Source organism: Ranitomeya variabilis, chromosome 8, assembly GCF_051348905.1.
Source record: "Ranitomeya variabilis isolate aRanVar5 chromosome 8, aRanVar5.hap1, whole genome shotgun sequence".
Lineage (NCBI taxonomy): Eukaryota > Metazoa > Chordata > Amphibia > Anura > Dendrobatidae > Ranitomeya > Ranitomeya variabilis.
The window spans coordinates 200,180,955-200,193,290 of NC_135239.1; the positions used below are offsets into that span (position 1 = coordinate 200,180,955).

The following is a 12,336-nucleotide window of genomic DNA, read 5'->3' on the forward strand; positions in this document are numbered from 1 at the left end:
TAAATACTTTTATTTTAAATAATTACAATTTATTTTATGATACAGACATGGCATAATATCAGACCGACAGGTTGTGTAAGGAATATTTGCCGACAATTTACTGACAACGAATTATTATCTAACGCTGCATTCTTTTATGACAGAGGATGAATGTTATAAAAGTTGATTTGATGAAATAGAAAAAACCTCGAAGACCTCACTGAGTAGAAGCAGAAACGTAGTTTCTTATGAAACTCTTGCATAACTTTAGTAAGCTATCCAAGCTTAGGGCAAAGAAATTGATAGATCAGAGAATTGAGTGCAGTTATTAAGTGCACATTTTGCATTAAATTAAGTTTTTCAAATGTACCCATGAAATCCTTCCCCATCTATGCTCTACGCACCGGTGGGCTCCAATCACCTATTATGGATTTTTTTTCTGCACCTTCACAGTCTATTATGGCTTCTACACGACTTCTTCACCCATAGATGCAAATTTCAGTGTTGCAGGTTGCAAAATACTCTTCCCAGAGTGGCCAACAAAGTTCCAAGTCAAGTTCCAGCCAGAAAACTCTACCGTGACTTTAATCATTTGCTTCTAAAGTGCAGGAGGAGGAAGGACTTACTCATACTCAAACTCATTCTCGGCCAACACACTCTTGACCCCACCAGTCTTCTTACTGTGCAAGACCAGGTTGGACAGGTTTCATCATATGTCTCAAATTGGCCAATCTTTAAGCATCCTACAGTTTCGGGCTGGTACATTCTCAGATCTCACCAAATAGGCAATGGCTCCTAAAGTCTCTGAGTTTCTTAACCAGTTTAGCAACTTTATTAATGGCAGCTCTACCTCTCTGTCTCCTCTTTGCATCCCTTTCACTCTCTCCTCTTATGTTGTCTATACTAGTGTCCTTTTCCCCAACTTCACTAAAACTTTTTGAGTCACTTAACCTCTCCATCGATACCCGTACTTAGACTAACTCCACTGACAATCTTAGCAGGTCCACAGTCATAGTTATCAGCATTCGTGTTAGGGACATTTTAGTCCCTTCCTGGAGCAACCTCAAGGATGTCCAAAATGCTTATTTCTCTGGGTTGGGTTAGTACAAACCCAACCTCATTAATGAATGTGATGGGATTGTCACAAATTCGAGACAGTTGGTATATATGCACAGGCTCTCCACATGGTCACTGCCACACTCCTTGCTCTACCACCAAAGGCTCATTACACCTCTTCTGACTTCTCATGTCAGCTATGCAGTGATAAATGTCTCTGCCACCTACTGTTCCCCTTTACTTTATAATGTCTTCAGTACTTTGTATCCAGTCTCCAGTCTTCTTCACAACACCTTATGTTCTCTTTTTCCATCCCTCCACAGACACCCACCACTTTGTGTCCTCTTGCCCAACCCTTCAAAAAAAATAACCCTTGATGCCTTCTGCATCTCCACCACCGGCTCTACAAAGGCTCGTGAACCTTTATTTTTCACCCCTTTCTTAAAGTTACATAAATAAAATCACAAAACCTTTGGGTTTAAAAGAACATACATTTTGTTGGAAAGTTCGAGCTGAATTCAATTGGGCGCGAACTGATTCGCTCATCACTCTTCGGAAACCATTACACGTGCGCGCTGTTGAACTTGGATGGAAGGCAGCTTTCTGTTTTACATAGAAGGCGAAATGTCCAGGAAAAGTAACATCATCTTCAGCTTTTACTTTCTGTTATCAGGTGTGTATATTCTATAGATCATATTGCTGAACTCTTACACACCTTTAGATGAAGTTATTAAGAAGCAAGGCTCAGGCTTGTGAGGTGCGGGGCTATGTAACACTCATTTGGGCAGGGCGTTCTGCGGGCTTGTGTAACCCTAGAGATGTTACATAAAGCAGGAGAGAGATGAGCTGACTCAGCACGTGCACTGGAGCGACTGTACAGTGCAGACCTCACTACCGTACACCAACAGGGCACTCCGCTACATATATTGTAGGTCAGCGGGAGGGGGTTAGGATTTCTTGTCCAGGCACATTTCAGCTCATCCTCTTGTCACCTAAAGCCATTGTACGACTGAAGACCTACTAAGAAATTAACAAATTCTTTTAACTAAATTCCAAACGCCTCGTACATCAAGCAGTGAATCTTCTTGAGCAGACGAGGAATACGAGGGGATACCATGGAAAAATCCCAAGGTACGTGTCCTATAGTCTCTACCACTGCGCCAATCTGCAACATGCATCCAGACGCCGGGGGAACATTCACTCATCCGAGAGGCTTCAATTTAATAAAATATTTCAGACTTTAAATATTCAAAGAATTTAGTCCTTGTAGCAATGTAAAGTTATATAAAATAGGAAATATACTCCAGAATGCAACATTATGAACTTCTATGTAGCTTTGTAATTCTTAAAAAATCTTGCAAAATTTTATTTATATGTAAAAACAGAAATCACCATCAACGTATGTTGAACAAAGTCACAGCACTGTGAAAAATATGTGGTTTTCTATTCACCTTTATAAAGTCTATCTATCTATTATCTATCATCTATCTATTTATCTATCTATCTATTATCTGTCTATCTATCTAACTATTGTCTATCTATTATCTATCTAATTTTCTATCTATTATCTATCTATTATCTATTTATTATCTATCTATAGAGCTATATTATCTGTCTATTATCTATTGATCTATTATCTATCTATTATCTATATATCTATTATCTATCTGTTATCTATTTATCTATCTATCTATTATCTGTCTATTATCTATTATCTATTATCTATCTATTATCTATTTATCTATCTATCTATCTATCTATCTATTATTTATCTATCTATTATGTATCTATTATCTATCTATTACCTATCTATCTGTATCACTTTATCATTAAGCGATTTTATTGACTGCTTCACAGATCAGTAGGAGACATACAATAAACCTTTTAGCTTTCCATAAATATTTTCCAGATATTATATTGAACTGTACTTCCTTGAGTGTCGTAATGCCACAATAATAATACAGCAAATAATCTCATTTTATCTGCACCATGAAAAGATACTGCGATTATTAAAAGTTCCTTTGTGTTATCAGTCACGTGGAATCTTACATTCTGCAAGGTGACATTACTAGTTTCCTTTCCTAATTCCATGATCAATTACTAGTCAGACAGATCCCCGCCCTAACTTTGATGAAATAGACTTTTTTGACAATGATACTAGATATTTTAGGGAATTACATCTTGGTTAGTTGTCATATGATCTTATGGGAAGTTTAAAATGTTTGCTCACCTTAAAGAGGTTGTCCAGGACTTTAATATTGATGGCCTATCCTCATCTGTTAGTGGTGTCGGGGGTGGCTGGAACTGATCAGTTACGCAGCTGCACAGCTCCATCGACTGCGTAGTGGCCGCGGCCACTTGTGTTGATTTGAATAGGGGGTGGATGTGCAGTACCAGCCGAGGCCACTATACAGTCGATGGCGCTGAACAGCCACTGCCAACACTGGTAACAGCTGATTAGTGGGAGTACCAGGTGTCGCATCACCACCGATCAGATATTGATGACCTATACTAAGATTAAATCATCGATGTAAAAGGCCTGGACAACTCCATTAAGCACTAAACATCTACATTACTAGAAACACTGGCAACACTGCAAATGCTGCATTAGTCTACAGGCCCAGAAAAGGCCTTCTCTTCAGCTGTTCGCAATAAACCTAGCCCTAAATATGGCTGATTAACCCCTCTCAGTACTTAGTATGCTGGAACATTTTTTACAGGTTCATATCACTGAGGCTAACATCCTTAGTGACACATATCTCCCCTCCAAGTATTTTACCAGTGACCTTCTCACAGTTCGTTGGGAATAAAAAATTAATATAGTCATGGATAACCCCTTTAAGAGCATATGTGGGGTCTTTACATTTATAAAATAAATAAAAAACACTCAAGTTTCTTCCATAGACACCCAGCTGGACCTCGTCACAGATTACCTTTCAAAAATCACACATTTATGTAACACCAATGATGGATTTCCTGAAGAGTTGAGAAGTCACCTGCGGAGAGCTTCCAATATTGTTGGGGAGATGAAAGCGTGTCCAAAGGCAGACGATCCAGGAGAAATTTGCTGGTAACATGCCATCACTGCCGTCTTTGATATTATGTTTAGTGTTTTTGTATTTTAGGTATGGCCGCCATACACATAAATGACAATTGGATGAACCCGACGATTTTGGTAAAACTAATTTTTGGCCATTCTGACGTTCCATCACATGTGTTTGAGGGTCTCTTGACTCTGAACCCAAATGGATGATGTTGTGGGAGAGCTGGGCATTTAACATCCAATACTCTCATTTTCGGGGTAGATAAGCCATTACTGTAGGATTCTGGTTTACGCCTCTCTCCCCACTGGAAACACACACTAGACTCCGGAGAAAGGTCTCCAAAACCAATGTTCAGCTGACAGTTATCTAGTGTTTCTCCAGCTTAAGTATTACACTAGGAAACAAGAAAATTAAAAGTATTTTTGGGAAGAGTCAGGGGAAGTTGGGGGCTTATTTATGGGCTGATGGACTGCACTAACAGACCAGTTACTTACAAAGGTGGAGGCTTGAGTTCATATTGGGAAAACATGGTGACATGTTCCTTTTAAGGCAATCTGATGCATAATATGGGAAGGGTAGTTGGGGTAAAGGGGCATTTGCTCCAGGTTTTGGTTCCCAAAATTTAATAACACTTTATCTTTTCTTCACTTTAGGCGCAGACGATCAGTGGTCAAAGAATGTGAAACCTCAGGTAGGTGAACCAAGTAGGTCAATTGCTCACACATATTAAGAAAGTCTATCAGCAGATTCCTCCCATGCATAGTGTATCTGTCCCACATTGGGGGGCTCATCACATGGGAATGTCACTGCGGGGGGCCCACAGCATGGGAAAGTCACTGCAGGAGACCCACAGCAAGGGAAAGTCACTGCGGGGGGCCCACAGCATGGGAATGTCACTGCAGGAGGCCTACAGCATGGGAATGTCACTGCAGGAGGCCCAAAGCATGGGAAAGTCACTGTGGGGGGCCCACAGCATGGGAATGTCTCTGTGGGGGGCCCACAGCATGGGAATGTCACTGTGGGGGGCCCACAGCATGAGAAAGTCACTGCAAGAGACCCACAGCATGGGAAAGTCACTACGGAGGGCCCACAGCATGGGAATGTCACTGCGGGAGGCCCACAATATGAGAAAGTCACTGCGGGGGGCCCACAGCATGGGAACGTCACTGCAGGAGGCCCACAGCATGGGAATGTCACTGCAAGGGGCCCACAGCATGGGAAAGTCACTGCAGGAGGCCCACAGCATGAGAAAGTCACTGCAGGGAGCCTACAGCATGGGAATGTAACTATGGGGGGCCCACAGCATAGGAATGTCACTGCAGGAGGCCCACAGCATGGGAAAGTCACTGCGGGGGGCCCACAGCATGAGAATGTCACTGTGGGGGGCCCACAGCATGGAAATGTTATTGCAGGAGGCCCACAGAATGGGAATGTCACTGCAGGAGGCCCACAGCATGGGAAAATCACTGTGGGGGCCCACAGCATGGGAATGTCTCTGTGGGGGGGCCCACAGCATGGGAATGTCACTGTGGAGGGCCCACAGCATGGGAAAGTCACTGCGTGAGACCCACAGCATGGGAAAGTCACTGCGTGAGACCCACAGCATGGGAAAGTCACTGCGGGAGGCCCACAGCATGGGCATGTCACTCTGGGGGGGCCCACAGCAATGGAATGTCACTGCGGGGGGCCCACAGCATGGGAATATCACTGCGGGAGGCCCACAACATGGGAAAGTCACTGCGGGGGGCCCACAGCATGGAAATGTCACTGCAGGAGGCCCACAGCATGGGAATAGATACAGAGAAGACAGGCTAACGGAGCGCCAGGCTGGCGGTCAGGGTAGATGTTGATTGAGAAAGGTCCGATGCAGCTCCTGCCGGGTGCCTCAGGAGAGGAATAAACAGTGAGTTGCAAGATACTCCGGTCACATGGGAGCACACAGGACACAGATGAAAGGATTTAAAGTTTCTTTGTTTATTGAAATCCACAACGCGTTTCGACGGAACAGCTCCGTCTTCATCAGGTGGCAGTATGTACTGCACTCAACTTGTGTAGAGTTTGTCAACTCAGCTGACTAGCGGTGGAATCTGCGTCTCTGCCAGACACACCGGGACGCTGACTTCCCCGGTTACTGAAGAAGTCCGTCCATTGTGGCCAAAACGTTTAATTTTGATGATTACATTAAATCACCTACAAACTCTACACAAGTTGAGTGCCTAAGTTTATTTTCTTCTATATATATGGTGTGGGACCCTACTTAGGCACCATGTCGGGTAGTGCATACTTTATTTAGCATTTACCTGTTATAAAGTCCACTACTTGTTTAGTGACAGGAGTCGGATTACACACCTGGCTTGGGACCACCCACTGGACACTTGAAATCTAACTTGCATAATTATTAAAATTTAATTTTCCCTGCAAATCAAGGTCTACCAGTGTTGGGAAATGTATGCATATACATGTGTTTAAGTCCACAACTTAGTGTTATTATTGAATGAATAATGGGAAATCTTTAGATACACTTGCTTTAATTAAAGGGAACCTGTCACCTGAATTTGGCGCGACCAGTTTTGGGTCATATGGGCGGGGTTTTCGGATGTTTGATTCACCCTTTCCTTACCCACTGGCTGCATGCTGGCCGCAATATTGGATTGAAGTTCATTCTCTGTCCTCCGGAGTACACGCCAGCGCAAGGTAATATTGCCTTACACAGGCGTGTACTCCGGAGGACAGAGCATGAACTTCAATCCAATATTGCGGCCAGCATGCAGCCAGCGGGTAAGGAAAGGGTGAATCAAACACCCGAAAACCCCGCCCATATGACCCAAAACTGGTCCTGCCAAATTCAGGTGATAGGTTCCCTTTAAAGGGGCAGTACGAGATTAGAAAAAAAAAAAAAGAAAAACACATGGCTGCTTTCATCTATAAATGCAATACCCTCTCTGTAAGTTGTGTATGGAATTACACTTAATGCAGCTGAGCTGCAATACCAGCCACCGCCCACGCAGAGAGGTGGCGCTGTTTCAAACTAATCCCATTAACTTCAATACAGTTTTATGTACCAAGACTTTCTGTCTCTTCGTAGCTAACCAGATATACAAAATGTTGATACAACTGACGAGATCAAGAGAAATTCTATATTTGCTCCATCGGTCAAATGACGACCTTGAAACTTTACTGGACCAGTTGCCAGAAGATGGTCGCTTGGTTGCCTGCGTTTCCAGTTTGGAACAGAATCATCCTTGGAAAGAGTCTTCTTGGGGGAACAAATTATGTATCAGAGTGGGAAAATCTAAGGACATCTTAAAGGTACGTGACATGAATTAAAATATCTGAATTATATTATTATAAAGCTTCAGTGTCCTACCTAATTAACATTATAGGTTTATTATATTACTAATTAATTCAATGGCAGACTTTTTGGACTGGTTTCTCAGGACTACAGATGGCCAAGGAAATTTTTTTATAATCTAAAAATCAGTTCTGACACTTAGCTGGTCCCCACTAATCTCTACCGCCAGATCCCATCTTGACACTGGAAAAGTTTGGAAATGTAAACTTACTCACTGAGCCATTTTTGGTGTCGAGACAGGACATATATATACATATATTTTGTTTTTTTTAGTGGCTACAAAAATCTGTACTTTGTAAAAAAAAAAAATTAAGGAGGAGAAGAGAGACCTGTAACTTTTTTACAATACCGTAGACCTGTATGTAAGCTTATTTTTGACTAGCGATCTGACATTTTTATTTTACCATTTATAACATGTTTTGGTTGCTTTTTTATTGCATTTTGTTGTGGGAGATGCTTCGACGAAAAAATGGCAATTTTTGGGTTTTGATATATTGTTTCTATATTTTATTTTAGAGTTAAATAATTTTAGAAAAGAATATATCGGACTTTCACACATGCGGTGATATCAAGAATGTTACTGCATATTGTTTAATTATAATAATAATAATAATTTTATTCATATAGCGCCAACATATTCCGCAGCGCTTTACTTTAATTGTGGAGTCTGGTATATTATATGTATACGGTGGGTCATAATCTCCCTCTAGAAGTTAGCAGCAAGAGTTTTTTGCATCAAGGAAGGGAAATAATTAAATCATTTATACCATATTTTCTCCACAATTTTAGATTTTTTGTAGATGGGAAAAGTGGACTCTTGACAGATTTACAGTAATTTGCACCAGAAATTGGAGTAACTTATAGTACAAATTTACTCCGGCTCCTAGGGGGTGTAGATTTCCATTTCTGGTCCAATCGGCAGGCTTAGGCAGGAAGGGGCGGGCCACCGCTATTCAGTTTTACTGTGAAATTGTAGCAACTTCTAGAGCAAATCTATGGATTAGATATTTAGATATTAGAAGTTTATTACAAGTCTTATTGATGCAAATGATTCTAGTACTAGTAAAGTTTCGGAATGTCTATGCAGGGATCTCTTTCTATCTTTAATTAAGTGGCTTCAACTTCTCATTCATTGGACCCTCATCTGCCACACCCCCGAGGAGCTACTGTGCCTGGAGGAAATGCTCACGCCAATCAGTCTGCCATGTGCCAAATTGTCATAAAACAATAAAATGCCCTTGCCAATATTTGTTGACCCACAACGGGAATATGTCAGAGGCTGAACCCTAAATCCGGCAAAATAGTTTGCCATTTTCTGTTCTGTTGTAACGGCAGGTACAAAAAAAAAAAAAGAAGTCAAAATTAAAAAGGAAGCCCACACTTAAAAATCAAGATTCAAGGGATGCAGAGCGAGCCTGGTTGTTTTGTTTTGGCGTCTTTATCCCGCACTCATTTCTGTAGTTTATGCTCTTCAATCTCAAGAGAGAGGAGCTTTAGATCTGGCACACCGCTAGCAAAGTCAGGACGTGCTTTTACAAAGTCAACAGCTCTGCATTTAGCGTTAAACTCGGGGAATAAATTATGCATGAAATTGTGGCGAATCCTCCAGATTGCAGAATTGCTCCTTTTGATATGAAAGGTTAATTCAGAAAAAAATAATAATGTAGAAATAGCTTCAGATTTGAGAAATAGGTAAAATGGTTTTTCAATTTTAAGAGCTATTAAAAAAATTAAAAAAATTGAATAGTGTATTGATTTTTACGGCCTTTTGGAGGAAAGTGAACAGTTACGTATCTGGACTTGAGATACAACTACTAGGTCTTGGTAAATGTCAATTTTGGGTCATTGTAAATCATCGCAAACATTATGTTTGAGTTTCCCTAATTACAAATCTCTCAGACTCAAATCTTCCACAAGCCCTACTCTCCGCTAGGTGGAGGCTCCTGCAAATGGATTTTATTTGCTCCCTTGATTTTCTTCGTTCCCTTGAAGCAGGTGCCTTCAAACCAAAAACATCCTTATTTTACAAAGTCATCCCCGATATTATGCAAAACTTCACTCAAGTTACAAAATGCTCACACACATACACGTATGTCTCTCTGGATATACTGTGAGACAAGAAGATTATTTGTATCTGGCAGGAAGGTTAAGAGGCAAGATATGCTTTCTTGGCTGAGGTTTGGTGGCCATTAGCTGTTCTTGAATGTCCTAACCCAGTGTTCCCCAACTCCGGTCCTCAAGAGCCACCAACAGGTCATGTTTTCAGGATTTCCTTAGTATTTCACAGGTGATAATTGCATCACCTGGACAGGCAAGCATTCAATCACCTGTGCAATACTAAGGAAATCCTGAAAACATGACCTGTTGGTGGCTCTTGAGGACAGGAATCGGGGAACACTGTTCTAACCCAAGATAAAATCAAGGCTATTCATGAATTTGCTTGGTTTGGTTTCCATCGTCAAGTCTGATGTAGTCTTGGGGTCAATAGACAGATGACCATCTGCCCATGCAACTGCCTTCAAGCCAAAGACTTCCTTCTCTTCAATGTCTTTCCAGATGGCAAAAGGGTTGCCCGTTGAAAACAAGTTATCACCTAAGTGATAATTTTCATTTATTCTTTGAATAGATGATAATTTAATGATGGGTTCGATTCCGACCTAATCGATTTGCACCGATCTGCAGAACGGCAAATTTTCATCCCGATAGGGCACTTTTATCGTCGTTAGAAGAGAGCAGAAAGTCAGATGCTTTACCATCACTTCATTCCTTCTTTAGGGGGCTGCCGTAAAAAGCTAAAAACATCGCTGAATAGCCCCATAAGGAATGAATGGAACGACGTTCGAGCATGTGTACTGCTGCTCCATTGTAATGGGAAAAAAAGAGTCCCATTTTGCTGATTGGTGTAACCCCACCGATCAAAATCCAGTGTATATGTGATAACTTATTTTTGCCCAACATCCCCGTTAAGGAAAGGTTCAGCTCCACTTGAATTCCATGATGTCCACAAACACACACATGCATTTCTCTGGACATGCTGCAGATCAAAATGGTATCTTGTTAGGCCAAGACATTATTTATTTCTTGTAGGAAGATTAATATGTCAGATTGGGTTTCTTGGCTGGCCTTTGGTGACCCTCAACTGTTCTTGAGCATCTTTAACCCAAGATAAATTCATGTAAATTCATGATGTTTTCCGTAGTCAAGCCTGATATAGTCTTTAGGTCAATAGCTGGATGACCTTGTGACCAAAGCAAGTGCTTTCAAGACAAAAACTTACTTCTTTTTAAAAGTCTTTCCAGATGTTAAGTAAAGGTTCATCTCTACATACATACATGTACATTTCTCTGGACAGATCCAAATGATACCTCCTTAGCCTAACACTTTATATCTAGCAGAAAGGTTAATATCCCAGTTTAAGTTTCCTGGCTGGACTTTGGTGACCCTCAGTTGTTCTTGAGTATCTTTAACCCAATGTAAATTCAAGGAAATTCATGCTGGTTTCCATAGTCCAGTCTGATACAATGCTGAGGTTATTTACTGGAAGCCCTTCTTTCCCAAACATGTGCCCTCAAGTCCCAAACGTCCTTCTTTTCAAAAATCTTTCCAGATGTTAAGTATAGCTTTATCTCCACACGCAGGGCCGTATTTGCCACTAGGCACTTGAGGGCACGTGCCTAGGGCGGCGGGATGCGGGGGGGTGTGCACTTGAGCTAGGTTTTTTCTTTCTTTTTTTTTTTTTTATAAAACTCCGGGGTCAAGTGCCCGCCCCCCCTCCTCCCTCCCTCCTTCCCGCCCCCTCCCTGAAGACGTAATACTCACCTTCCTCCAGCGGTGGCTGCAACTGCGTCTCAGCGCCGGCAGCTCGTCCTGTCTTCAGCGGTCACATGGTACCGCTCACTAAGGTGATGAATATGCACATACTCATCACCTTAATGAGCGCTACCACGTGACCGCTCATACAGGAAGGAAGACGCTGCAGAGATGCTGGGAAGTTCTGCGCCGCGCGGTGAGAGGTGAGTATGACAGGGAAGAAGGATGGGGGAGCCATACACGCAGGGGAGAAGGATGGGGGAGCCTTCCACGCAGGGGAGAAGGATGGGGGAGCCATGCACGCAGGGGAGAAGGATGGGGGAGCCATGCACGCAGGGGAGAAGGATGGGGGAGCCATGCACACAGGGGAGAAGGATGGGGGAGCCATGCACGCAGGGGAGAAGGATGGGGGAGCCATGCACGCAGGGGAGAAGGATGGGGGAGCCATGCACGCAGGGGAGAAGAATGGGGGAGCCATGCACTCAGGGGAGAAGAATGGGGGAGCCATGCACGCAGGGGAGAAGGATGGGGGAGCCATGCACACAGGGGAGAATGGGGGAGCCATGCACGCAGGGTGAGAGGATAGAGGAGCCATGCACGCAGGGTGAGAGGATAGAGGAGCCATGCACGCAGGGTGAGAGGATAGAGGAGCCATGCACGCAGGGTGGATGGGGGAGCCGTGCACGCAGGGTGGGAGGATGGGGGAGTCGTGCACGCAGGGTGGGAGGATGGGGGAGTCGTGCACGCAGGGTGGGAGGATGGGGGAGTCGTGCACGCAGGGTGGGAAGATGGGGGAGCCATGCATGCAGGGTGGGAATATGGGGGAGCCATGCACGCAGGGTGGGAAGATGGGGGAGCCATGCACACAGGGTGGGAGGATGGAGTATAAATATGGAGTATAAATACTGGGCCCTATAGGGGGGACACAGTGTGAGAGGACAGTGTGAAGAGGGGGCCGATATAGAAAGGAGAGGTCAGTGTGAAGAGTATGTACCATAAGAGGGACAGTGTGGGGGTCATATTTTGTGCAGACAATATAGTGAGGGGCAATTTTTTATTCAGGAGCATTATAATGACACTTGTATCTTTAAGGGT

The 12,336-nt window shown here is 43.1% G+C and overlaps 1 protein-coding gene across 3 annotated transcripts in view; it reads left to right on the plus strand.

Moving 5' to 3' along the window:
- Window positions 1–1,874: 1,874 nt before the first annotated feature.
- LOC143787418 (uncharacterized) overlaps window positions 1,875–12,336 on the plus strand; it is a 55,744-nt gene continuing 45,282 nt past the window's right edge. The window contains exons 1-4 of one of the 3 annotated variants that reach the window (XM_077276132.1): window positions 1,875–2,166; window positions 3,940–4,105; window positions 4,733–4,770; window positions 7,165–7,388. In XM_077276132.1, the coding sequence (XP_077132247.1) occupies window positions 2,151–2,166; window positions 3,940–4,105; window positions 4,733–4,770; window positions 7,165–7,388 (444 nt within the window). In that variant the 5' untranslated portion in view covers window positions 1,875–2,150. The remainder of the gene's footprint in view (window positions 2,167–3,939; window positions 4,106–4,732; window positions 4,771–7,164; window positions 7,389–12,336) is intronic. The other 2 variants (XM_077276133.1, XM_077276131.1) reach the window with 2 other exon arrangements.